This window comes from Phocoena sinus, chromosome 20 (assembly GCF_008692025.1).
Source record: "Phocoena sinus isolate mPhoSin1 chromosome 20, mPhoSin1.pri, whole genome shotgun sequence".
Taxonomy (NCBI): Eukaryota; Metazoa; Chordata; class Mammalia; order Artiodactyla; family Phocoenidae; genus Phocoena; species Phocoena sinus.
Genome location: NC_045782.1, coordinates 35,438,863 through 35,466,733, shown reverse-complemented (window position 1 = coordinate 35,466,733; position 27,871 = coordinate 35,438,863). Strand labels below are relative to the sequence as shown.

The following is a 27,871-nucleotide window of genomic DNA, read 5'->3' as shown; positions in this document are numbered from 1 at the left end:
GTCGTCCGCCTCCCAGCGCGCCGCGGGCACTTCTCCCGGGCCTCCCCGAACTCTCCCGCGACCTCTGCGCGCCCTCCGGCCGCCTTCCCCTCCTCGGCTCCGGACAACTTCAGGGGTGGGGTGCAAAGAAAGTTTGCGTCTGCTGCCGCCGCCTCCCGCCTCGGCCTAGGAGGCTCGCCGCCCGCGCCCGCCCGCTCGGCCTTGCCCAGGACTGCGTCCTGCCCGAGACCGCCACCATGAACAAGCTGTACATCGGCAATCTCAACGAGAGCGTGACCCCCGCGGACTTGGAGAAAGTGTTTGCGGAGCACAAGATCTCCTACAGCGGCCAGTTCTTGGTCAAGTCCGGCTATGCCTTCGTGGACTGCCCCGACGAGCACTGGGCGATGAAGGCCATCGAAACTTTCTCCGGTAAGAGTGCACCCACCTCCCCGGAAAAAGCACCGCGAAATGCCTGAACAACGGGGACCTGCTCCTCTTATTTCCTTGCCCGCCAACTCCTCTCTGCCCCCGGCCTGCGGGGCTTGGCCTCGGTACCGACGCCCATCCACCTTCTCCGACGCCCCCTGCGTCCCCTCGCTGGCCCCTCGCGCGGAAATATCTGTCTTTCCTTGCCCCTTCCTCTTAGCCCGAGATGAAGAGCTGGAGGCTTTAGTGAGGTGATCCTCCTAGTCCCCAACCGACGGGGCGGGAGCCCCTGTTGGCAGGAGTTGGGGGGGGCTCGCCACCGAGGCGAACTCTGTCTGGGCGCCCTACGTCAGTCCCTCGGTGTCCGAGGCTGGACTCCCCCACCCCGTGCGCACCCCCTCGCCTTCCTCCGCCGTAGGCCTTTCCGGGCTGGGAAGGGGTCCCCGCTCCGCTCCCGACCTCCAGGGTTTCCGTGGGGACGGCAGCCTTCGGGCCTGACCTGAGAGGAGCGGGGTCCCGCCTACCGCCCAGGGCCCGGGGCTTGAGCCATTTTGATTTGAAAGTGGGGCGTGAGCGGGGTGGCGCGGCGGCGGCGGGTCGCCATGCTGCTTCCCGAGACGCCCAGGCTGGGCCGAGAGGCGCGCGCGGCGGCCGCCGGGGACCCTCCCCGCGGGGCCCAGCTCCCCTCCCCCGGACCTCGCCTCCCGGCCGGCCCCGACAGGTGACCACCCCGCCGCCCGAAGCCCTTCTCCCTGGTTCGACAGGAAAATAAAGTTTCATTCTGCAGCCCCACCCCCACCCCCCGCCACAGACTTTGGGAGAAACGGGGAGCCCTTTCTCGGCCCCTTCTCCCCACATCTGGGAGCCGTAAAGGCAGCCGGCCCACACGGACGGACGCCCTCGCACCTCCCCCAGATCCGGCTCCCAGAGCCGTCCACTACTCGGCTACCTCAGTGAGAGAACAAAACAAAAATTCAGAAAACACGGTAATGAATATAGAGAGTCCACCATTCCCCAGGCGACCTTTTCGCATCCGGCTGCGGAACCCACTACCTGGATTCCTAGGAAGATCTCAAATCCCAGTAACTCCTGAATTACTCTGATTTCTCCTTCCTTTTGCCCCCCCCCCCCCCCCCCCCCCCGTCCAACCTCTCATGTTGTCTTTTTCAATTTAATCTTTAGGGAAAGTGGAGCTGCAAGGAAAACGCCTAGAGATTGAACACTCCGTCCCCAAAAAACAAAGGTAGGAAAGAGCTCTTCTCTGGGGAGGGGGTCAGCCTGGGGGCGCTGAGAGGCTGTGTTCAGGGGTCCATAGTGTCTCCAGTGGAAGAAACCCATTACTGGCCTTCCCACCCCCAGCTCCGGATGTTGGGGGCAGGGAGGGAAGATTGGCTAAGATCTTGTAATGGGTGGTTTACAGCTTGTAAAAAAAAAAAAAAAAAAAAAGCTGAGGCTGGGGTGGGCTAGGAGATGTTACTTGGAGAAGTAAAAGCGAGAAAAACCAATAGAGGAGGAACCTTGTGGAGTTTGTTCAAGGTGTGTGGGACCATTTTTGTGGGGAAGCTAAAAATCTTTAGAGAGTTGAGACTCATGGACATTCAGCAAGTTTCTAGCAGGACTATTTTTCCCCCCGTTCCCTCACCATAATTCTTAAGTGGATTGGGAGGGGGTCCCCTTTGACTCCCTAGGGGAAGTGGAATGAATTCCTGCCCCCCAAAGAATTCTGTGCTTTATTTATATTTCTGCAACAGGCAAAGACGTTATTTTTTCACAGACAGCTATCTCTAGTCCCTCCCATCACACATCCTCCCCTCCCAACTGGATTTTGCAAATATACTTTGGCTGTACTATCCTTTCTGAGCCCCCCACCCCCACTCCTTCAGTCCATTGTTGCAAGGGGACCGACCATCTGGGGTGAGAGCTTTGTGTTCAGGCTGTGAGCTGGGGCTCTTTGGAGGGTCTAGAACTCCCTGGATGAATGGGGGTGTGTGTGTGTGTGTGTGTGTGTGTGTGTGTGTGTGTGTGTGTGTGTGTGTGTGTGTGTGTGTGTGAGAGAGAGAGAGAGAGAGAGAGAGAGAGAGAGAGAGAAAGAGAGAGAGAGAGAGAGAGAGAGAAAGAGAGAGTGTGTTCCAATACCTTCCTATCCTCACTTCCCCAAAGGGAGTAACTCTTACCATGTTATCCCCAAAGCTGATTCATGGTTCAGATCTTTCATTGAACTCTGTCTGGGAAGTATAAGGGCAGTCTTTCTGCTTTCTCAGACCTGACTTTAAACATGTTGACAGTGCAGAGTTTTCTCTCATGTTGCAGCCTCCAGTAAGTCTTTGATCTTCTCCTCGCTTTCTCCCCTCATTTCAACTGGAAACTTGCTACATTTTAGAATAGTTCCTGGCCTTTTCTGGGTGGGAAGGTGCAGGTGGGTGGCTGTGTTTTTCTGAAGGCAGTTAAGAGAGTCTAGAAAGTTTAATGTGAGAAAAATCTGTTCTGTGGTTTAGCTTGAGATATTTAAGTAACTTGGAACTATTGTTTCTATAGATGATCAATATGGCTTGTAACTATGTTTATAGAGCTTGTGATGTAACCTCAAGTGCTTGAAATACTCTGTTATTGGAAAGGCAATTAGAGTTAGGAGTAAAGAGACAATAAAATCGGAAGAAAGAAAAAAAGTCTTATTTATTATTTGGAAGCATTTCCTGGAGATGGGAATGAGAGAACTATGTACACTGACATCAGTAGATCTACTGAGAAGATAGTGGATATTTGACCTGAAAGCTAAGTGTTTGAAACATGTTGATGGACAATAACCAGAATAACTGGAATTCTGAAATATATGGAATTTTTTTCTTTTGCTCTAAAGGATGGTTTAAATTTTAAAGGGAATAAAGTGATAAGAAAATAGCAAAATGTGATGAAATGGAACCCAAAACATTTATATTTTAATTTTCATGGTGCACAGTGTTTATGGATCTTTTCCCCTAAGCCATCTGCTTGCTTTAAAGCCATTTTTAGGCTCCTTGTTCCCTCCAAAATGTATTACTGAAGGCTCCTTTGAGTTGGGAAGGGGTGGGGTTTGTGAGGAGTGGGTACAAAATCTTCCCTTCCACACCCATATTATATTCAATCTTTTGTGTATTCTCCCCCCCTTCCTGAAATAATTTTTGAGCACAAACATTGAGTCAGTTGTGTTTTATTTTTTTCTGAGTGGTGGTGAGGCACTTCATTTTTCTAGAATGAATCAATTTTTGAAGTTTTAGGATTTAAAAAAAGAAAGTTTGTTTTCATGAAGTCAGTTTGCTCTCTATCATTTTGCGTTCTTTGAGGAAGCATGTTGTGGTATGTGTTTTTAGTCTGTCTGAAAGTATTTCTTCAGTTGGTTTGTTCCTGGCTTTTTCAGTCTCATGATGTATAGAACCGGAACTAGTTAATTAATTATGACTAATATATTTTAAGCAAAATGAACAATGGTGCATATATATATTTTGTGTGTGTGTATATATATATATTGTTTTTACTGTTTAAAATAGAGGAGAACTCTTCTTGATGTACTCAGTTGCAAATGAATTATGACTTTTTAAACATTTCTAAGAGATTCATAAAAACCTGGCAACCTAAATGTTCCTCTTTTTGTTTTTTTTTAAGAGGGGGGTTATCAAGAAAATGATAAAATATTTTTTAGCAGTTAACTCTAACTGATTTTGAAGTATTAATATATTTTGTTTTAACCTTGTATCTAATTGCTTAATATAATTTATTCCTTTTTAAGAACTCAAGAAGAGACTGAACTTTAAGTTGAAAAACTGAAAACATTAAGTGGAATTTTTAAAATGGGTGGCGTTAAATTTCTCTGAGATCACCTTCCCAAATACCCTCTTAGTTAGTGTTGGAATTTTGGTCAAGAGTTTCAGCTTATTGTTGAGAATTTGTATATATTCACTGTCAAGTATTAGGACAAAGGAGGAAAACCAAAAGCATTTTTAAGACAGTTGTGGAAAGGATTTGTATGTTTGTTTGTTTGTTTGTTTTTAAGACACTTGAGTAGTTAAGGTAGAGGCGGTATCATGTTAGTGAGGCTTGGGTATTTGGGGAGAAAATTCCTTAAAAGGGAATTAAATTTTTGTTTCATTTGCCACTGTGTGTGCCTTTTTCTAGAGGAATGTGGCCTAAAGATAGCATACCTCCTGTCCACTGGTGTCAGCAAAATAAAAGTTGTTGCTGTTAAGAAAAGAAGTGAAGAGATGTACTGCATTTCTGTAGGTGAAATGTGTTCAAGTTAAAGACTTTGATTTCCTTAGGCAGATTAATGGTTGTTTTCTCTGACTTAAAATGAGGTGGGCTAATAACACTTTCCCTTAAATTTTTAAATATCAAAAAGCACACAAAAATTGGTCTCCTAGCCCTCTAAGTGTGAGAACTCTCAGAAGAGAAGGTATTCAAACTTAATTCTGATTTTATGGTTTAATTTTCTGAAGTTAGTTGCTTCAAAGATCTCTGCAAAGGGATGTCTCGTAAGTGGCAAAAGTATTTTTAAGTGATTTGCGGAGACTCTGAAGAAATAATTGGATCACTAAATGTTTTCAAAACAGACAAGAATTTTGCCTTCAGAAATGGGTTTGCCTTTAAGGAAAATTGTTCTTATGGGCTGAAAATTAATTATGGGGGTTGTTAAGAAACAAGGGAATGTCTTTAAAAAACAACTATAAAGGAGGACAAGTACTAGGGTGGGAGTACTTGCAGGCACTTTTGCTTTAGTGGTTATGGTTGAAAGATACGTCTGACCAGATAATCAACTAGTAAGTTTAAAGTAGAAACGGTTTGTGACACTTTTAGTAAAAAGGTTTTCTTACTTATATCAAGTTTTTGAGTTTTAAGTAAGTTGATTCTTAATTTTTCTGCGCTGTTTGGAGGAAAGGTGGAAATCAATTCACTTTACCCATTTTAATTTTCACCTAGAAAATAAATGTATACAAATTCATAAATTAAGTTTTTTTCACTGCTAGAGAAATCTTTAACTTGTTATTTAGTGCTCAGTATTTCAAGGTGACTTTCCTAAAGACAGTGGTATATGACTATCCTTTGGAAGAGTTGTAGGTTTCCAGAACACTTTATTTTCTAACCCAAAGTAGAAAGATGAAATTTTACTCCAGTGGTTTCCCAGATGGAGAACTTTTGAGTAAAGAGGGGGAAGAATTGTAATTCCCATCACTAATTTATTCAAAGTATAGTTAGCTGTTTCAAATGTACAAGTGTTTTAATGGCATAGATTTTGCTGGAACAAGAGCAAAACATTCTTTCTTGTAATTACGTTTTAGAGACAAAATACATGACATTCCCATTGGAAGAATCTTGATTCAAAGGTCCAGAGCTTCTAATCTTTTAAAATTACCTTAATATATGTCATTTGAATCATATTTTATGTTTGGTACTTTTAAGGCTTATTTTTTGAGCTTATTTATTCTATAATGTGTAACAGCCAGTTGACAAAGATACCATTGAGATTGGCTAGTGAGTATAAAATTTTAAAACATTAAAATTTTAGTTAAGTGAAAAGAGGGAGACCTAAGTGCTATTTGTAGAAGTCTAAGGGTTTTTGTGTTGAAGAGATATGTATTGGTTGTACCTGTGTTGATTTTCGTGTGTGTGGGGGGGTGGTAGTGTTGGTGATGTTGTTATTAGAATAAATGTATGAAGCAAAGACGTTTGAAGAACAGACATTTTGCCAGCTGTTAGAATTTAAATTCAGTCTTGTTCGCTCCCCATCCTCTTAAAAGATTCTTAAAATGTGGCTAATGCCTTCCAGAAAGTGCAGCTTAGATTTTGGGATGGGCGTGTTTGGGAGAGAAAAGAGGAGGAGGAAAAAAGCAGCAGGGGAGACTGGAAAAATCAGACGAGTTAGTCCTGGGTTGGAAATTCCAGACGGGGAGAAAAAAAGAGAGAGAGAGAGAGAGAGGGAGAGAGAGAGAGAGAGAGAGAGAGGGAGAGAGAGAGGGAGAGAGAGAGAGAGAGAGAGAGAGAGAGAGAGAGAGAGAGAGAGAGAGAGAGAGAGAGAGAGGGAGAGAGAGGGAGGGAGAGGGAGGGAGATGGGGGTTGGGGTGGATTGCCCGCTTCCCTTTTAAAGAGGAGCGGCTAGAGGCGCACAGCGACCCACGGGAGAGGGGGTCGCAGACACCAGGTTTGGAAGACGGGTGGTAGATTCAGCCCAGGGCAAGGCGATTTTTGCTTTCGGAGTTGCCTGCCTACCCTTCGCTTTTTCAAAAAACAGAGAAAGTCGCGGCGGCGCTGGAGGCGCTTCCTGGAGAGCCCGCGCCGGCCCCGCTGCCCTTCCCCGCCTGCCGCAGACCAAGCCCAGCCCCGGCCTCGCAATCTCTGCCCGCTCCGCGCAGGGGCCCTCGCCTGCCTTTGAACCAGCCCCTGCCCGGGAACATCCGCAGGCCTGGGTCTCCGACGAGGGCTTCCTTTCCCAGGGTCCCGAGACCCCTGGCTGCGGCGCGCCGGCCCACAGCCTCGCCTTCGTCCTGGGAGCCCCCAGATACCAAACCTCGCCGCGGCTTCCCCAGCCTTCCCCACTGGGAGAGGTCTCAGGCCCCGCGGTGCAGACCTTCCAGCGCCCGCGCTGTCTCAAGCCCTTTACATTCTAAGGCAAAAGCTAAAGAAAGGCTGGAGGGTGATTGTGGAGTGAAGAGTCAGGCAAGGGAGGAAAAGAGCAGGTCAGGGGAAAGTAAGGATGGAGAGGTGGAGAGAAAATGGAAGTCCATGTTAACTGTTGCCCTCTCCCAGAAGCTGAGGCCCCTTGGCCATGGGGCATAGAACCTTGGAGAGTTAACAGCGTCGCATAATCTGTAATCTTCAGTAGATGGACTGTGTGTCCCCATGTTCCAAAGGCTGACTGAAACAATAACAAAGGGAGTAATAGTAACCAGAGGTTCTACGATGGGTTTTATTTATGTTGTAAAAGATTGACAACAGGTCTTCCATTTGGCCACTGGTGAGGCTTTGAAGATCTTTCTCAGGGTCTCAGCCAGTGTTTGACTCCATGTTAATGTCAAATTTGCATAATACCATTTCCACCTGGGCCCAGTCCACACCTTTTTAAATGTCTGTCAAAACAAATAAGAAAAGGTCTCTCCTCAAAAAACGTGGAATCAAAATGTATGCTTTTTTGGTTATTGATAAAAGTTTGATTTAGCTAGAAAATGATCAACCAGGAGAGTGCCTGTGACAACACAAACCGTTTCAAGGGCGCATCGCCAGCAGGGAGATGTCCAGTCCCCAGTTTGTTAACTGCATTCTAGTAGAAGAACTTGAGTTTGTTCAAAGGGGGCTCTGTACTTTTTAGTGGGTCCAAGGGGTCATCCTAGTATTGAACAAGCAGAGCCCGCTTTGTAAGACCTGCTTCTCCTTCGCAGCCAGTAGGTTTGCAATAAATAATCATGGAATGAAGGAACAACAGGCTGGAACAAGCTTTCACCCTAAATGCAGACTGCTGAAATAAAACGTGTGTTGATTATGGGTAAATCACAGGAGAAAAGTAGGTCTGGACCTCATCATTTTAATATAGTTGGAGAAAACCTGATTGCGAAACACTGAAATGTAACTGTATACAGAACAAACACCACCAGAAATGCAGTCCTAGTGCAGAAGTCCAGGCTTCCAGGATTTGATGTTCTGGTCGTGTGGCAGAGAGCAGAGAGCATGGCGAGCCCACCAGTAAACTGCTTTTGTATGAAATACAGAGCAAGCAGCTGGATGAGTAAAAGAATTTTTGACTGGATTGTCCAGATATTTTCAACACCCCTAGGACAAGTCTGATTATTAGACAAGTGGCATTTTGGTGGCTAAAGGCGTATAAGTGACCTATCAGGATGGGTGGGAATTTTGGCCATAGTTTAGGGGGAAGGTTGTGGAGACGGGAGAAGTGGAGGATCTCTCTTCATTTTCTCTTTCCCTCTCCAGTGTATCTGTTTTGTGGATTCCAGTCAATCCTTTCACCGTTTCCTTAGGAAAAGTGGGTTAAGGAAGGCTTCAATTTTTATTCATTTTGCATTAGTTTCTGTTGAAAAATTAGTCCTTCATCCAGATGTTTTGGCCACCTGAAATGGAAAATGTTAAGTCTTAAGTGAGGTGTGATTGGATAGTTTAGTTGATTGGATGTAGTTAGAATCTTTAAGAGGAGAAATCGGAGAATTTAGAAATTTTTTAAAAAATTGTTTTGTGTAAAGGTTGTTTGTGGAGTCTGAGTTCTTTGGCAACAGGAGCAGGGAGGACAGGAATAATTTTCAGAATTCTTGAGGCTCAAGGAGGGAGGAAGCTCTATTATTAGGTCAGAGTCTCATGACCTACCCTAGGTCCCTCACTCAATCCTACAGGAGTGTGGAGGAAAGGTCTCTCCAGGAGAGCTCAGTGCTCAAAAACAAGAGTTTTGGAGTCAGGCAATGACTGGGAAACTGGAAAAGTTACTTAACCTCCTTGAGCCGTCATTACCTTATAACTGTAAGCTGGTGCTATTACACATTAGATATTATTTGTTTCCCATGTGGACCTGTGCCTCCTGTCTTTGGACTGTGTGTAACAGCTTGGCCATATATCTAAGGCAACAGGTACGGTGTTCAGGTACACTTCTGTGAATATGGCGTGTATTTTATGTGGAACGATGATGGATAGGCATATTGAGGGGGATTTGCGTGCAGGATGCTTTTGATCACCTGTGTGCTGAAAGGAAAGGCCACCTTTTGGGAGAAGGAGATGAAGCTCATCAGGGCAACCAACCCTCAAGAGCCCCTAGATGTGGACCCTACCACTGTCTCTTAACCATCCTCTTAGGAGAATGGAGCATGCATTGCAACGTTGATGCCCTCAACCTGGGCCAGGTTCCTCTCTGAAATTTCACACTTTTGGTGCTCCTGTCAAAAGTGCATGTAGGGTAGGACTTTGATGAGAGGAGAACTACCCTAATTCTGCAGATGAGGTGTGGTAAGAATTCAGGATGAAGGGGACTGTGTAAGTCCTTTTGGGGGTCTGAGGAAGAAGAAATGGGCAGCTTCCCCTATCTGGTAGGAGATGGGCATGTTTGTCTTGAAGTTCCCTTCTTGCTTAAGCTAACAAAGTAGGCATTCAGGAGTTGGGGACCCTTGGATGCGGAGGAAGTGACGGCATACACGGCTCCCCTTCCCGTGCCTCTTAGATAGCAAAGCCACAGTGGTCTCAGTTTCTCTACCTGGTCTGGAAACAGTCCCCAAAGGGGTGCTCAGGACCCACTTTGATGTCCACTTGCTTTTTTCAGCCCTCCCTGCCCCAGAGGTACAAACTCACAAACCCACAGACTTATAGCCCCTTTCCACATCTCAGTCCAGGGAATGAAGGTTGAATCTTCTCTTAGTGGGGTGGGGAGAAGGGCTTCCAATCCGGATGTGGTTTTAGGCCATTTAACAGGCTTGTGACTTTATTCAGTTACTGTAAAGGGTTTTACAATTAGTTTATGTGGAATGATGTGTGTTGCCTCTTTTCTGGAGTGGCATTTGGGATTGCTTGGGGCTTGTCACCTTTGCATCAGGTACTCTGAGGAGGAGAAAATGGGGGGAGAGAGGAACTGGAGTGGGGCTGTTGGGTGGAGTAAGCTTGGTGAGGCTATCTATTCAGAGTTAGACGTGTCTATGCCACTTCCTCCTCCAGGTCTCTAAGTTGCTTGGGAGGAGAAGTCCAACTGTAATAGAGAGCAGTTGCTCTGGCAGGATTTGGAGACAGAACCCTGAATTAAAGGGCAAAGATGATCCTTCACAGGCGTGGCTGTTGGTGGCTGCAGCCGGTGTGTTCTGAGCGAGGATGAGATGTAAATAGGATGTTGGCTGCGGAGACGGCAGGGTTAAGAAGAACAATCTCTTCACTCTTCTAGAGTGTCCACTCCAGCAACCTTTTATTTAATGTAGAAGGGAAGATCTAGCTGACTGAAGTTATTTTATATAGAGAGGTTTCCTCCCAACGTTTATTACCATTTGATTCAAAGCCGCTTCTGCTGACTTTTTAGAATAGGGTGGAGTGATATCTGTCCAGAATAAGCTGTGGGAGGCAAGAGGTGGAATAAAATGATCTTCACGAACCTCATAACCTCACAGATCTCTCGGATCATCTTTCTTTCACTTTCCCACCCTTGCCCCTGACCATCTTGAGTAGTTTCCTTTAAACTTTTTTTTTTTTGCGGGGGTGGGGGGCATGCCTTACAGCATGGGGGAGCTTAGTTCCCCGACCAGGGATCGAACCCCTGCCCCTTGCATTGGAAGTGCAGAGTTCTAACCACTGGACCGCCAGGGAATTCCCTACACTTCTAACTAGAAGAGGAATGATGCCTGTCTAGGCCCGAGTTCGTTCCTTTGTTCTCCTCTTCAGAACCTCACATGGTCAGCCACTTTAGCCTGGGGGTGTGGGGCTCTTGCCAGTCAGTCATTAGCCATTTTTTGGAGATGGAGTGGGGTGTTACTTTTAAAAATATATATTTACAACTAAATCATGAAAGAAAATATTTAACGTGGTATAGACATTTGATAGCTTGCATATTGCTCCAAAGCTTGGTATTTCTAATCATGCATTCGTTCACACATGTATGCATGCACCCACTTATTTTTATCTATTCAGAGTCTACTATTTATTTATTTTTAATAAATGTATTTATTTATTTATTTGTGGCTGTGTTGGGTCTTCGTTGCTGTGGGTGGGCTTTCTGTAGTTGCAGCGAGCGGGGACTACTCTTTGTTGTGGTGCCCGGGCTTCTCATTGCGGTGGCCTCTCTTTTTGCGGGGCACGGGCTCTAGGTGCAAGGGCTTCAGTACTTGTGGCACGTGGGCTCAGTAGTTGTGGCGCACGGGCTTAGCTGCTCCGCGGCATGTGGGATCTTCCCGGACCAGGGCTCGAACCTGTGTCCCCTGTATTGCCAGGCGGATTCTTAACCACTGCGCCACCAGAGAAGCCCCAGAGTCTGCTACTGACATGCCCTCTGCCAGGTTATAGAAATATAATGAAGAACAAACAAAAGACCTTGGTCTTTAGAGTGGAGATGGCAAAGAAATACAATTTATCAGATCATTTTTCTCCAGGAGCTTTTAGGTTTCCACCTCTATCCTTTTTTATTCTTTATTTTGCTAAGCTGAATGTCACAGCCAAAAAAAAACCCACCTAAATTTAAAATTAAATTTTTATATTAAAAATTAAAATTAATGTGAAATAAATTAAAAGAATTTTACATAGTAAAATACACATAACATAAAATTTACCATTTTTAAGTGTACAGGTCGGGTGTATTAAGAACATTCACCGTGGTGTGCAACCATCCTCTCCGTTCGTCTCTAGAACTCTTTTCATCTTGCAAGATTGAAACTGTACCCAGTAAACAGTAACACCCCATTCCCACCTCCCTCTGGCCATATTTAAAGATCACCAATTTTGTTTCTTACATGGTGGCCACCTCCTCATTCTGTATAAAATGGGTCTTTGCCTGACCCCTCTCCTGAATTAAACATTTGATTATTTATTGGGTTTTTATTTAGCATTATTGGGTCTTTTTCAGGGCAGGGAAGGGAAACATAGGGAGGAGGAGCTGCACAAAAGAGGTGCAAGATAAAATTCCTGCCCTCCAGTGTTTTCACTTTGGATCCAGGAAAAGCTGTGGGACAGCAGAGGCTAAGAGACTACAATGAGAGGCACACAACCTCAGGAACTAACAGGAGGTAGGCTTTGAGTGAGCTTAAGCTGTGTTTTTGAAGGACAGGCAGAAAAAATAGGAGTGGATTCAGGAGAGCACTGTGGACAGGCAGGGAGATGTTTGTGGGAAGACAACTCTTCTGGAAGAGAGGGATGGCATCCTAGTGGGGAGAGGCCCCCAGGTAAGTATGGCAGATGTCCATAATTTCCCTTATTGAGCATCTTCTTTTCTCTAGAGCTCTGTGTGACGTGCTGTGGGTCAAAAGACGAGTTCCTTCTGCCATAATAGGGAGCACAGGGCTTCCCTGGTGGAGCAGTGGTTAAGAATCCACCTGCCAATGCAGGGGACATGGGTTCGAGCCCTGGTCTGGGAAGATCCCACATGCCGTGGAGCAGCTAGGCCTGTGGGCCACAACTACTGAGCCTGCGCTCTAGAGCCCGCGAGTCACAACTACTGAGCCCACGTGCGGCAGCTACTGAAGCCCTCTCACCTAGAGTTCGTGCTCTGCAACAGGAGAAGCCACCGCAATGAGGAGCTCACGCACCGCAACTAGAGAAAGCCCACGTGCAGCAACAAAGACCCAACGCAGCCAAAAATAAATAAATACATATTTTTAAAATGCTTTAAAAAAAATAATAGGGAGCGTTTATTGAGTATCTATCTACTCAGAGCTAGGCACTGTTCCTTCATTGAATCCTAAGAACCCTGCAGGCATTAGTCTTCATTCCACCGAAGAAGAAGCTGGAACTCTGAGTGGTTATGGTAACTTAGCCAAGGTCATACCTTGAATACTGGTGTTGGGTTTCAAACCCAGGCCTTTCTACCTTCAAGGCTGAGCTCTCTTAGGTGGGAATAGCTGATCTCTAACATTCAGAGAAGTTGAATGTTTTGCCGGGGGGAGAGCATAAGGCTAGCAAATAAAAACATGCCCAACATTAACTTCTCCCTGCTCTGAGCCTCCTTCCTCCGTAGGTGTTTCATACTTGCCTTGCATTATTTTTCCTCTCACCATTGGGATTTTCAGGCAATCTTGAATGGTTGAAGAAAACTAAGAACATTCTCCCCTTCTCTGGGCAGCTATCGTGGGAAATGGGAATTCTGCTTTTAGTGAAAAACCACAGAAAGGGGGCTGAATGAAGTGGAGAAGGACTTGAGTGGTTTAGGATTCAGGCGTCAAGCTCAGTTTGCCCTTCTGCCAGATGTGTGCACACTGTGGGATCTGGGGTCAGTATCTTCCTGGGCCTAGTGTCCTCATATGAAGCCTCCCCATCTCCATGAACCCCGCAAAAAAAAAGCTGGTAGCTATTTTGAGTTCTAAGAGCTTCCATCCTTTGGCATTCCTCTAGGTGCCAGGGCTGGCGCTTTGGGCTAATTTTTTTTCCCTTCCCCTTGCCTTTTGTTTGGGTTCAAACCTGGGGAAAATGAGAGGTTGGGGGGAAGGGCGCAGGGATCGAGTGGCTTCCCCTCCCATCCCCCCTCCTCCTAGCAGGAAGGGACAAAGAGTTGACCTTTGTTACAAGCCTGCAGAATCATAATTCATAGCTCCTACATGTTTTTGAGGAGCGAGAACCCAGTTACCTTTCCCTGAGCAGCAGCCGGCTTCATGGTGTGGTGACAGTGGCTGGCTAGTGTCACCTTGGGACTAGGCACTTAACCTCTCTGAGCTGCTTTTTGAATTGCAGAATGGAAATAAAAATATTCTCAATCTTCTGTGGTTTAGAGGCTCAAATCAACCTGTGTTCTAGGCTCATAGGAGAGTGTGGATTGTAAACCCTGAAGTACTGTGTAAACGTGAGTTATTAATAAGACTCTCAGTAATTGATGACACCCCAAGAGGGCAGACAAAAGAAGGTCATTCGCATCCCCAGACAAGTGCCCTACTCTGCATGGAGGTGTGACTCTTCGATTATAAATTTTCTGTAGCGGCTCCCAGAACGCCCTGGGAGGGGAGGGTCTTTTTTTCGAGGCCCGGAAGGCGTCTTGGTTCCGCGCCCCCAGCCCACCCCACTCCCAGGCCTCAGTTCCTGCCTTCTCAGTGGGAGGCCTCCCGCCCGGGTCCTGCCTCCTCCCCACAGCCCAGCCGAGGTCTCCAAGGAATGCCGCCTCCCGGGCCATTTTCTCCCCTTCTGCTTCTGCGGCCCCCCTCCCAGCCCCCTGCCCCCAGCCGGTTCCCACTTAAATGCTTGCAGGCCTGTTCGCAGGCGGGAAGCCCCCTCCCCCACAGGACCACCTCAGTCAGCCCTGACCACGGGGAGGTCGGGTCTGGATTTACTAAAGGACCCCGGAGGGGGAGCCTGCCCCTCGCTGGCTGCCTGGCTCACTGATGGGGTCGGGTTTCGGCCGGTGGCTCTGGAGAGAGAGAGACAAAGGGCAAAGTCCTGGTCCCCACCCCCACCCCCACCCGGCAGCCCCCGGCGCGTGTCCCCTCCCCCTCCGGGTGCTGCGCGCGTAGCCCAGGGCCCCCTGGGCCGGGTGGGACGGGCAGGGGAGAGTCGGGACGCCGAAGGGGTTCTGGCGGCAGAACGTTCTAGACCGCCGGGCCCCGCAGCAGAGGGGGCCCCCGGGGACATCCTCTGTCCCCCTCCTTGTGCTCTGCCGACCCGGCCCACCCAGCGGCCGGGGTGCGGGGCCGAGCGCTCAGCTTCCCCTGGGTGAGGTGAGAGGGGCTGGGGGAAGGGGCCGGCCCACGTGGGGCACAGGCCCGGCGACGCCAGCCCGGCCGCTCAGCTGCTCGGCCCTTCTCAATTGCCCGTTCATGAGGACTCCCCTCCTCCCCCCCAGCTGCTGCCAGCCCTCCCCCACTCTCAGCTGCTGCCGCCCTTCCCCGGCACCTCTTTCTCAATTGCCCTGCCCGCGCCTGCTTTCCGCCGGCCTCCTGAAAGGCCGTGTTCGCCGTCCCTTGGGCTGTTAGAGACCTTGCCCCTGCTCCCCCCTGGATGGATGAGAACCGTCTCGAATGGTGCTGTCGTGACGCCCTGGCAGAGTCTGGGGCTGGGGAGAAAGACCTCTACAGAGAGGGCATTTTGCTCCCGCACAAGCCAGGGCAGAACTCAGGGTAGGTGTCCATGTCAGAAGAGAGTTATTCTGATGAAGACCTACACGCTGGAAAGAAACAAACAGCAGCTTCCTGAAGTTTTCGGCCACCAACAGGTCTGTGTTGGCAGCCGTGGAGAGGAGACAAGGATTCCGTGAGGTTGTTAAACCTCCTGTTGGAGGGTCACACCAGAGCGCCTTTCCACTAGTAGGATGAATTCGTATTTTTCAGCATATGCTGGCATGCATTCTCATCCTTTAGCAGGAACGCTAACAATTCCAAGAGGTACCCAGACTCCACTAGGGTCTTTCTCAGTGCAAATTGTGAGTTGCAGAAAACTGATTTCTCTTGAGTCTGGTCTAGTATCCTTTTCTTTGCTTCTCTGCCTCCAAATCCTAGCCTGGAGCTGTGCTTCCAAGCTTGTCGGTTCCTCCTGAGGAGAGAGCCTCTCCACCTTGCTCTATTTCCGAGGCATGCCCCGCAGGGCTTTCCTGCGGGTGTCAGCTCCACCCTCAGCCAGGTCTCTGGGCCCCAGAGTGCCAGACCTTTTGTCTCTTAAGCTTTCTGGAGAGATGCTGACATCTCCACTGGGGGGTGAGCTAAACCAACGTCTCTAGTGAGGCTGGGGCAGGAAGTGGTCTTTCTAGGCCCCCTCCACCTTCCCCTTTGTCAGAGCGAATTAACACCCGCGCTGCTGCCCCCCCACCCCCACCCCCCGAAGAAGATCCTGGAAATGCTTCCCACTGCCAGCCAGAGAAGGCAGGTGAGCAGTGTCCCCAATGGTTAATTTCGTATCCACACCATCGCTGCCTGCACCAACAGGGTTGCACTGCTTACACCGGGTCACCTCTCCTGTTTGTCTCCATGCATTAGGTTGAATCTGATGGCTTCATCACACCTCGCACTTCACACTGTGTAGGGCTCAGGAGGCCAGCTCTAGCTCTAGGAGCCCCTCAGGTGAAAGCACGGTTCTAGGCAGAGAGAGCACGGTGGAGGGAGGGAGTGGCAGTTGGCCCAGGCCGACTTGGAATTTGACTGGAAAGAGCTCCACTGTCTCAGCTTCTGTTTTGGCTTCCTCTGGCACTGCCTAGATGGGCAAGAAAAAAAAACCGTGAGCTCTCTCTAGTCAAACGGTGTATTTCCGAGATGAGTGAATTGAGCAAAAGGATTTGTTCCTCTTCGGCTTGCTTTCCAACATCGGGTGGCGCCTCCCACCGGCCTCTCACCTTTGCAGCCCTGCCTATCCCAAACCAACGTGAAATTTTTCAAGACAGAATTTTTGGTGACTACACTTTTCCCCTGCTAACAAATCTCTCTGACAGTCATCCAGCCGTGTTATAGTACAGTTAGCTCTTCTGCAAGTTAAATCCTGTGCCCAAATTGGAGCCGCATGCAGTAACAGCCAGTTGGCATGCACTTAGCCATACAGGATATGGGCATCTTTCCTGCTGCTGACATCGGGGCTATACAACTTCTGCTGTGTTAACACTTCTTGTCAGAGAGAAAGAAGCGAAGTTTGGTGAGATGAGCATAAACCAGCCTGGGAGGAGGCTGGTTTATGCTTATCATAAACCGGGTAGGACTAGAGCTCAGCATAAACCAGCTGAGTTCTCGTCCTACCTCAAAGTTGCCAAGTCTCTTTCCTTTTGCTGAGCCTCAGTTTCTCCATCTATGAAACGAAGGTGACTATTTAAGACCCTCTCAGACCTCGGTGTATGAATCTTATTTCCTCAATGTAGGAATCTGATTTTCTTCAATTGGAACTTCTGATTGCCAGGTTAATGGGGTGTGTGTGTCCTTGGTCATGTAAGAGGCCTAGTGAATCCCCCTCTTCTCCCCTGACTCCAGGTAGGCCAAGAGCACATTAAACACAGTACAAGAGCCTGCCAGAGAGGGAATATCGTCCATCCCAGAGTTTCTCCCCGAGATTTGCTTTTCCTTCCTATCCTCAGAATTAGTTCAGGAGCACACGTGGGACAGTGTGTGTGTGTCTCATACCTTTAAAAGACCATGTTCATGGGACCACAGATACATTCCAGTGGTGTCCCTGCTTTCCAGCTCCTCCCCCCAATACTTTGACCCCTTGGTGGTGGCATCTGCCCTGCTTGGTTCTGTACCTTCCAGTAGGTCAGTGTTTTTCCTTTCCAGCCCCTACCTTGCTGGTCAACCCACCCGACTGCCTGCCTGTCTGGCTGCCCTGCCTCTGGATCAGCCTGGCATTGAGCCCTGGGCATTGGGCCAGCTCCTCCTCCCCTCCCCAGCCTGGCCCGCTTTCTCAGCTACTGCCATGCTTGGAGCGTGCCAGGTCCGCCCCCTTCAGAAGCTTTCCTAGACAATTATTTTTTTCTCCACCTCTCCACTCTACAGGGATAAGGAGGCAGGGTGGGGAGGAAGGACTAGGTCAGTGGTGATCTTATGGAAAGGGCAGAGGTTGGCACGTTAGGACATCTTTTATGTGTGATTTCCAGCTGGGGGAAAAAAACTGGGATGGGAGCCAGCTTTGGGGGGGCGGCGGTGCTTATTCTCCGGTGTCAGCCGCATGGGACTCTTGTTGAGGAGTCAACAAGATCACCCACTTCTTTTCTTTGGCCGCGCTGCGTAGCACCCGGAACTTCCCCGACCTGGGATCGAACCCACGCCCCCTGCAGTGGAAGCATGGAATCTTAACCACTGGACCACCGGGGAAGTCCCAGGATCACCCACTTCTGAAAGGGTACTGTGGCCAGCCCACCTCCCCAACCCACTTAACCGTGTCTATTCTCTTCTCCCATCCCAAACCAAACTGAGGGGAATTCCCTGGCAGTCCAGTGGTTAGGACTCCTCGCTTGCACTGCGGGGGCATGGGTTTGATCCCTGGTCGGGGAACTAAGATCCTGCAAGCCCCGCAACATGGCCAAACAAAACAAAACAAAACAACAACAACAACAAAAAACCAAACTGGGGTCCCCCGCTGGACTGTAAACTCCTGAGAGCAGGAGCCTTACCTGGCTTCTTCATCCCTCCGTGTTCTGCACTGCAGTGTAGTGCCTTGCACTGCCCAGTAGAAATGTGAGGCAAGCCACCTGTGTAAGTGTAAATCTTCTAATAGCCACCTTCAAAAAGAAAAAAGTGAAATTAATGTAGACGATTAATTCAAAATTACTTTTAAAGTTAATTCAAAAGGTTATGAGTTCAATATGGAATCGATATAAACGATGAATGAGATCGTTTACTTTTGGGGGGGCTGCTAAGTCTTAGGAACCCGGTGTGTATTTTCTTTTACTGTTAGAGCCTGTCCCGATTCATATGCTAAATTTTCATTGGAAACAGTTGATCTGTATTTAGAGTTCATAAAATATACAGAAGAAAAAGTTACATTATACAAACATTTTAATTTTAAGAAAAAATCCAGTTGCTGCTTTGAAGTGCTCAGTAGCTACACGTGACTAGACTAACGGCTACTGTAGGGTGGACAACACAGGCCCAGTGCATAGTAGGTGGCAAGAAAATCTGGAAGGATTCCACATCAGCTGGACACCAGAAACCTTGGGGAAGTGGTAGTGACCTTCTTGACTGCTGATTAGAATTGAAAGAGTGTGGTGTTACTGCAGGTTTGAAAAATCTTAGTTGCTCACTCTTAAAATTGCCAGGTAATAACCCCAGCTCCATCCCCAGTCAAGCTTAGCTTTCTAATTGCCTTGGGCTAGTTTCTTCCCACATTTTCGAGGAGATGTCTGCAGGCTGGAGTGAATTTTGCATTTTTCTGGTGGAGAGTGTTCTTAGCTTTTATCATATTTCCTAGTGGGAACCTAGTCTCCAGGAAAAAGAAGGGGGTTAAGAACCACTTGGGCAGACCATTAAGGCACAGAAAATCACTCTAATTAAGAAAGTGTATCACTATAGGTGGACAGGGTTGATCTCTGTCTGGGGACACAAGATCCAGTAAAATGGACTAATCCTAATCCTCTGGTCCCTGATGTGAGAGAAACTGAGGTCTAGGGAGTTGAAGGCCTTACTTGCCCTAGAGCAAGCAGACTGCTAGTCAGAGAATCACGGCCCCGGGGGAGGGGGTGGAGGTAAAGGGTCTAATCTGGAGATCCTGGTTTAATCCTAGTTCTCCGGAGAGATGAAAGTCCAGGTTTGACTCTGATAGTGGCCTCTGGGGGTTGAGGCCCCAAGCCTGAAAAGATTTCCAAAACCTACTATTGCCTCTGTCCTCACAACTGGTCTGCTCCACCCTGGTTTAATGGAACGCTTCCCTCTCAGGCAGGGTGAGGCCACGAGCATGATCAAGACAGCACGCTACCCTCTGGGAATGGGGGTGGAAAGAGGAAGGAGCTGGTTTGCAAACGTTTAGGAAAAGAACACTCCCTGGTGCAGTTTTTAGCTGTCTTCCGGAAGACCTGAAGACTGTTCCCAGGGTGCATTCCGTCCAGGTGTGCATTCTGTCATATGGGGACCCCCCCCCCTTCTGAAAAGTGTCCTATCTATGCATCTGTTCCGCTCTCCGCTGGACCTGAGGCCCATTCTCCCTGCCCTCAGCGGGCTCCTCACCAGGGCCTGGATTCTTGCTAATAAAAATAAAAGAGGAAAACCTCATTGGCTTAGACCCATTAATTTTGAATCTGTGATGACTTTAAAATTGGGTGAGCTAGAATTATCTTTTTATTTATATTTATTTATTTTTTACTGGAGTATGGTTGCTTTACAATGTTGTGTTAGCCTCCACTGCACGACAAAATGAATCAGCCACACACACACAGATATCCCCTCCCTTTTGGACTTCCCTCCCACCTAGGCGACCACAGTGCATTAGGTAGAGTTCCCTGTGCTATAAAGTATGTTCCCATCAGTTGTCCATTTCATACATAGTATGAATAATGTGTACGTGTCAATCCCAGTCTCCCAATTCCTCCCACCCCACCCCTTTCCCCCATGGTATCTATACATTTGTTCTCTACGTCTGTGTCTCTGTTTCTGCTTTGCAAATAAGATCATCTATACCATTTTTCTAGATTCCACATATATGCGTTGATATACGATATTTGCTTTTCTCTTTCTGACTTCACTCTGTGTGACACTCTAGGTCCATCCACGTCTCTACAAATGACCCAATTCCATTCCTCTTTATGGCTTAGTAATATTCCGTTGTATATAAGTACCGCATCTTCTCAGAATTATCTTTTTATTTAAAGTTTTTTGTTGTGGAAAAAAAAACTTTGAAATATGGAAAGGATAATTAAATAATTCCACCATGTACTCATCACCTAGCTTTAAAAATTACCAAATCATATCCAATCTGTATTAATTTTCCCCCTAGTTACTTTAAAGCAAGTCCTAGACATGACATTTTATCTGTAACTATTTCAGTATGTATTTCTAGAAATCAGTATGATTTTATTTTATTTTTTATTTTATTTTTTGGCCGTGCCGCACAGCTTGTGGGATCTTAGTTCCCTGACCAGGGATTGAACCTGCGCCCATCGTCATGAGAGCGCAGAGTCCTAACCGCTGGACTGCCAGGGAATTACCTGATTTTAAAAATATTAACAATATTATCAAATGTCTAGTCAGTGTTCAATAAGCACAGAGTCACTTTTCCACTAACAATGGAAGTATGCGTCTTAAGGAGTTATAGGTGGGATGTTTCGACGTATTGGAGAGCAGCAGCCACTCAGCAGGCCCGCTCTTCACTCTGTTGTGTGAACTCTGAGTATTTTAAACTCGTTCTCAAGCCAAAACCTGACTATATTTTGGCGAAGGCTTTTGTTTCCTTTCTGCCATCGTCAAGGCAGCGCAGGGGACTGTGCAAAGAGCCTGGAACCAGACAGTCTTTGGGTTCAAATACTGGCTCTGGCTCTTAGAACCTGTGTGACTTGGCAGATACTCAAGCCCTCAATCTCAGGACCCCAGTCTGTAAAGTGGAGCCGTGGTTATCGTGGTCATGGGTAGTGGGAGGCTTATAGGAGGCGCTGAATCTGAGCCTGGCATCTGGTAAGCACTCCTCACATGTTAGCTTCTTCCTTAATGAACTGTTTTTCCTTCCCATTCAGTCTAAGTCAATGAATTTCTCTGAAAAGGTGAAAAAGGACGAGAGCTTCCTGCCCAGGGAGCAGTCCCAGCCATCCTTCCGGGTGCCTCTAGCTCCTGTGCTTCCTGAATCTCTTGTTTTTCTTACTTAACTCCTTACGACGCTGCTGCCCAGATTCTCTCTCCCTCCGTTCTCTCCTGGAATCTCCCCTGGGCTTGAATGGTCACTTAGTCCCTGTGGCCCTGGTGTCCCCTGCTTGTCCCCAGCAACATTACAAAGGAGCATCCCTTGTGATTGCTCTGTATCTGGGGAGCTGCCCCAGGACCTGGTAACTGCCCTGCTGGTCAGGGCAGGCAGAGGGGGTAAGAAGCCTCCGGGTATCGGCCACTGGGGAAATCATTTGACTGGCGCAACCATTGCCTTCGTTGCCAGGGGCTGGAGGCTTCATTCTTTCACTCAACAGGTTTATCAGCTCCAGGGTGGGTGGTGGCTCCTGAACTTCTGGGAGTTCCCTTGCTTTTCTAAACAACGGCTGCTAGAGTTTAGGGTCCTGCACATAGCGCAGTGCCCTATTGCCTGTAGGGCGAAGGCTCCCGCTGGAGCCTAGTGGAAGCCCATCCCCAGGAGTGCTGGAGTGGGGCTCTTTGGTTGTCACGGGAGGTGGGAGTGCGGGGGCTCTCTCTAGGCTGTGGTATCTCCCGCTATTTCCCCACCAGTGCAGAAACCTAACCATTTCACTATCACAGGTAGTGGCTCCTGGGGACTGGGATTGAGCACCACGGCCTGGCAGGCACACCCCCCCCCCCCCCCAGCCCATCTGCTTTAAGCCCTCACAAAAGCCGTGTCAGCTTTCCACAGGAAAGTAAGGTACTGAGCAAAGGAAGTAAGCAGTTAGGGTCTCTTAGTTTCCGTGCTGATCCCCCAAGCCCTCGGCACACTGCCCCGGCCCAGTATGAGCTAGGCATCCAGAAATACCTGTAGGGTGAGTGAGTTACCCATGGGCTCCTGGAAGGGAGTACTGGGTCCAGTTCTCAGCATGGTCACATGTGCTTTGGGCCAGAAAGAAATTAGGTAGCACCATACTTAACACAAACCAGGCCAACGGCTTAAAAGACGAAGGTTCGTCTTGGTCTCTGTGTTTTTGTCAGGGTTGGGGGCTTTGCTGGCCAGGTTTGGAGGCCTCAGGGGGCCTGGCATGGGTTCCCAGGATTGGGTGTGTGTGCCCTGGAGGGGTGGGTGAGTCCCTGCCTGTTGGGGGTGGGGGAGGGTTGCCAGGATGTCTTTTCTTCCATTGGTTGGGTGTCCCTGCCCTCCTCCCCCTCCTGGAACATTCCAGACATTCCAGACTGCCATTGCTTTCAGGATATGGATTAACATCCCAAACTGAGATTTGATTTCACCTCCCCATCCCCTCCCAATTCCTCCCTACCCTGAAAAGGAAGCCCTTAAAACTGGGAGTTTGAAGTAGGAAGAGGGTATTTTTGACCCTTGACCTGAGATTATAGTAAGCTATAGGACCATCTTGAAAGAGGGCTCTTCAAACTGAACTTTTGCAGGGGACTGCTTTAAGTTCTTACTGGTTTGAACTCCAGGCAGGCACCGCCCATCTCCTCGCAGTTCTTCCAGAAGCCTCTGCTTGAGGGAGGTCCTCCCTCAGTTTAGGTAACCCCCCGTCACTAGCATTAAGGTAGATCAGTGTTCTCAATCTTGCGACGGTATAATCATCTCTTCAGTTCACCAAGAGTTTGATTTTCCTCATGGGAGGGCCCCTGCGTTTTCTTTGCCCATTTCATCACGAAATGTGTTGTGTATGGGTAATCCTGTACGCCATGTCATGCAGATGCCACGAGGCTCCTCCCTCTTGGCCAGTGAATTGGATCCCAAGAAGCCGGCCCGGTGTGGGACCCGAGGACCTGGAACTGGACTTGTTTCTGACCCTTGTTCTTTTGTCCTCCTATAATCTAACTTCCTTAGATCAGGTTCATGAACCACCCAAAGTAGAGAACTGTGGACATAGATTCTCCAACACTTATGCTACATTTCCACTTCCCTTAAGTTATTTCAACCCGGGAAAAGGTTTCATTGATAAAGACTTTCTGCCCTCAAAGCGGCAGAGCTAGAAGGGATCTTAAAGACCCTTCTGCTTCCATTTTATATCTCAAGATACTTGGTCACAGGGATGAAATGAGTGACCTGGCTGAGGACAGAGCCAAGATCAAAAACATTTACAGTTAGAGCTTAGCATCCCTTCCCTTGCTCTCGTGTTTTTTTTTTTTTTTTTTTTTCTCGTGTGTTTTGAGTACCCCTTCCTCCTAGCTTGGCAAGAACTGCCTTGGGCCCTGTTGCATGTCAGCCAGGAATACGGGGGCCTGAAGCTTGAGTGGCTTAGTCAGAACAGCCAATCAGGGGCAGTTTAAGGGCTAGGACTGGATTTTCTTGCTTCCTAGTTTCATTTTCCCTTGTGCCACTAGAATTTTGTTGGACCATGTCCCTGAACTAAGAGTTTGTGATCAAGGATATGCAAAGACATAAGTGACCATTGACCAATGCAGATCAAGTCAGTTGAAATGTTTTAAGCCCAGGGATTAGGGCATTGATTTGGGTGGTGAGCAGTTAATCACCGTGGGAGTCAACCTTGAACCTGAAAGCCTTCCTCAGGGAAAATTACGTTTCTAAGAGGTATTGGAAAGATGGAAAGGAGAAACCATAGTAAACTGGGAGGAGGGAAGGGGGTGGTCATAATGCTGGGTCGTGTGTGTGTTAATTACTCCTCCTTAGCGTCCACACATGTGTCTGTTATTACATTTTAAGTACTTACTCCAAGCCCTTTGCTAAGCTCCTGATAATATTATCTGACATTACTTTATACCTCCCTGTGAATAGGTATTATCCCTGTTTTACAAAGGAGAAAATTGAGCCTCAAAGAAGTTAAATAACCTTTTAAAGATCAGTGCTGTTAAGTGGAGCACAGGTTTAAATCCGTATCTGTACCAAGAAAGAGCAGAGCTGCTGCCACTTACCTGCTGTAATTTGTTTGCATATATGTTTCCCCTAATAAATTGTGAGCACCTTGAGGCCAGGTACTTTGTCTGTTTGGCTTATCGTTGTGTCCCCAGCATGCAGAACAAAGTCCAGCTTGGAGTAGACACCGATTGAAAAGGTATCAGGTTAATGATTCGTGTAATAATTCACATAGCTAGCTCGGTATTCCTAGATCCTGAAACACAGTGGGTGGTAGTAGATGGTTGCTGAGTAAGAGAACTGGTGAGGAGAACCTAAGAGAGAGAAACAAAGCAGATGTGACTGGTATGGGGGGGCGGGAAACTGTGTTATCCCAGTGCTTAGGGCATCTGATTTTGGCTTTCCTACCTGTGGTAGCACTCTATTTTGCTTTCTGAAACGAAGCGAAATAAATCTCCATTCCCAAAGGTTATCGTTCTCAGACTCTTAAGTCTTTGATGTTGAGCAGAAGTTTAGGAAGATAGACTGGAACAGGACTGAAAAATGCAAAAGGTCACAGGCGCCTAAAGTGTCCAGAGCTGTCACTGATGCTGTTCTCTCTAATTTCAGGAGTCGAAAAATACAGATCCGAAATATTCCACCCCAGCTTCGATGGGAAGTAAGTGATTGGGGGAAACTCTCAGTGGCACTGGGAAAGAAGTCTGGGTCAGCCTGAGTTGGCAGAGATGACTGGGAGGTGTCCTGGGGGTTTGGGGCTAGGCCAGAGAAGCTGGTGCTGAGGGGAGGCTGGTTGGATCGCATCCTTAACCTAAGACTTCCAGTATTAGTCCTTTGGGCAGTCCCTACCGTGAGAGGCTTTAGGGAGGTGGGAAGGGTATCCTCTGAACCCCAAACTTAGTGATGACAGAGGATCAGCTAGGGACTCAGGTGGCACAGGTCTGCTTCCAAAAAGGCCCTTACATGCCTTTTTGAGCTCAAGTACATTCTGCGAAGACACCCCGACGGATTGCCGTCAGCATTAGTACCTGAGAAAGGGCAGACTGAGCAGGTGACGTCCTCAATCCCCACCAAAGGCTCTGCCTGTACCCCGGTGCTTTGGGGTGAGGAGTGTCTAGTGATGCTTTGTGATTTCCTGGGATGCCCAGAGCAGCCGTATTCCCTTCTCCCTGCTCCCAGGTACTGGACAGCTTGCTGGCTCAGTATGGGACAGTGGAGAACTGCGAGCAAGGTAAGAGTGGTCAGAGGAGCGGGGCGGTGGGGTAGGGGTGGGTGTTGGAGTTGGGGGCGGGGGCGTGGGTGAGGAAGAGGGGCAGAGACGGCCAAAGGTGTGGAGGGAGGTACGCTGGGGTGGGGGCTGGGATATGGAGTTCCAGCTTCAGCTCTGCTGCTTCTCCGGGACAGGTTTCTCCTCTGTTTAATGAGAGACTCAACAGTCACTCATTCCAAGCACGGGGTCCCCAGGCTCCTGGGGTCAACCAAGGTAGCAATAGACGTCCCAAGATTTTAGGAATAGATTAAGAATGGAAACTGTGCACGCGGCTTGAGCAAATCTGTAGCCCTTTTACTTTAAAAGCTTCACAATTCTTTGTTTTGTCTGGAGTAATCAATGGGTTGTCTTTTTTTTTTTTTTTTGGTAGAACCTCTGATTGTGAGCTACATGTCTTTGGTCAATTAAAAAAAAATAACAGGATTTTTGTACATATTGATGGTGGGCAGGCAAAATCTTTCAAGAGTGCAGAAGAACTTATTTTTATTATTATTTAAGTTCTTTTTATTACTTCTTCTCTTTCAAGAAGGAGAAATAATAAAAAAGAATTCTAGATGATAAGACGTTTTGTACGAATTTTGAATTTATTGCTTAAGGTTATAAATTATTTTCAGAGAAAATAAGCTAAAATAAAATTTGGAGTGATTTGGGTTGGACATAAAGCAGAGCTTGGTCATTAGGTAGACAAAATAGTTTGAGTTTGCAGACCTTTAAGAAACCTAGACAAGACTTAAGTATTCATCTCCAAATTCTTTGTGGAAAGGGGCAAGCTGTAAATCATTATAAATGATTAAAATACTTGCCTGCATAAAGGTATGAAGTGCTGAATCAATCAGACAGGTTCTCTCCTGCTGACCCCGAAGCTTGCCTTTTATCATAAACGCCAGGACACAGCTGGAAGCGCTGATAACCATCACCCAGTCCTGCTTACAGCTTAGACTGATGACTGAGTTACTCCTGGACAAAGAGACAGCAATGGCTTGGGAGCACATTGGAGAGCCTCACTGGGGGCGCCCAACAGGAGTCACCGCTGGTTAAGAGGCTCACCAGGGAGCTATAACACACCGAATCTGGGGGCAATACCTGCTACCTGGAGAGAACAGAATGGGAAGTGGTTGATTTTGTAAAAATTAAGTCTTCTAGTCTGCTCAGATGCCACTGTTTAGTTAATTAATTTTTGGCTGCATTGGGTCTTCGTTGCTGCGCACGGGCTTTCTCTAGTTGCGGCAAGCGGGGGCTACTCTTCGTTGCGGTGCGCAGGCTTCTCATTGCAGTGGTTTCTCTTGTTGCAGAGCACAGGCTCTAGGCACGTGAGCTTCAGTAGTTGTGGCACGCGGACTCGGTAGTTGTGGCTCGCGGGCTCTAGAGCGCAGGCTCAGTAGCTGTGACGCACGGGCTTGGTTGCTTCGCGGCGCGTGGGATCTTCCCGGACCAGGGCTCGAACCCGTATCCCCTGCCTTGGCAGGTGGATTCTTAACCACTGCGCCACCAGGGAAGTCCCATCAGATGCCACTTTCTAAGAAAAGTCCTCTCTGTCCACCCTTTTACTTTTTTTCAGGGAGAGAATGACTTTATTATTATTATTTTTTAATTGAAGTATAGTTGGTTTATAATGTATTAGTTTCAGTTGTACAGCATAGTGATTCAGTATTTTTAAAGATGGTACTCTGTTCAGAGTCATTGCAAGACAACGTCTGTAATTCCCTGTGCAATACATTTTTGTCACTTGTCTATTTTATTTAAAAAGTTTTTTGGCCACACTGCGCGGTTTGTGAGATCTTAGTTCCCTGACCAGGGATCCAACCTGGGCCAATGGCAGTGAAAGCACAGAGTCCCTACCACTGGACCGCCGGGGAATTCCCATCACTTGTCTAATTTTATACATAGTAGTTTGTATCTGTCAATCAATCCCATACCCCCCTACCTTAAGAACCTTAAGGTTCTCCCCCTTCCTCTTGGGTAACCGCTAGTTTGCCTTCTGTCTGAGTGTCTGTTTTGCACATACATTCATTTGGATTTCTTAGATTCCCCATATAGGTATCTTTCTTTGATATTTCACTAAGCATAGTGTTCTCTAGGTCCATCCACGTTCCTGCAAATGGCAGAATTTCATTCTTTTTTATGGCTGTGTAATAGTCCTTTGTCTCAGTGTCTTTTACATTTATTTGTTTGTTTATGGCTGCGTTGGGTCTTTGTTGCTGCGTGTGGGCTTTCTCTAGTTGTGGCGAGCGGGGGCTACTCTTCGGTGCGGTGCGCGGGCTTCTCACTGCAGTGGCTTCTCTTGTGGCAGAGCACGGGATCTAGGTGTGCGGGCTTCAGTAGTTGTGGCACGTGGGGCTCAGTAGTTGTGGCTCATGGGCTCTAGAGCTCAGGCTCAGTAGTTGTGGCGCACGGGCTTAGCTGCTCCGCGGCATGTGGGATCTTCCCGGACCAGGGCTCGAACCCGTGTCCCCTGCATCGGCAGGCAGATTCTCAACCACTGAGCCACCAGGGAGGTCTCTGGTA

At 47.8% G+C, this 27,871-nt stretch overlaps 1 protein-coding gene across 2 annotated transcripts in view; it reads left to right on the top strand.

Annotated features, from left to right (window-relative positions):
* Positions 1-236: 236 nt before the first annotated feature.
* Positions 237-27,871, top strand: part of IGF2BP1 (insulin like growth factor 2 mRNA binding protein 1) — a 38,315-nt gene continuing 10,680 nt past the window's right edge. For both annotated transcript variants that reach the window (XM_032616840.1, XM_032616841.1), the window contains exons 1-4: positions 237-411; positions 1,591-1,651; positions 24,709-24,757; positions 25,276-25,327. In XM_032616840.1, the coding sequence (XP_032472731.1) occupies positions 237-411; positions 1,591-1,651; positions 24,709-24,757; positions 25,276-25,327 (337 nt within the window). The remainder of the gene's footprint in view (positions 412-1,590; positions 1,652-24,708; positions 24,758-25,275; positions 25,328-27,871) is intronic.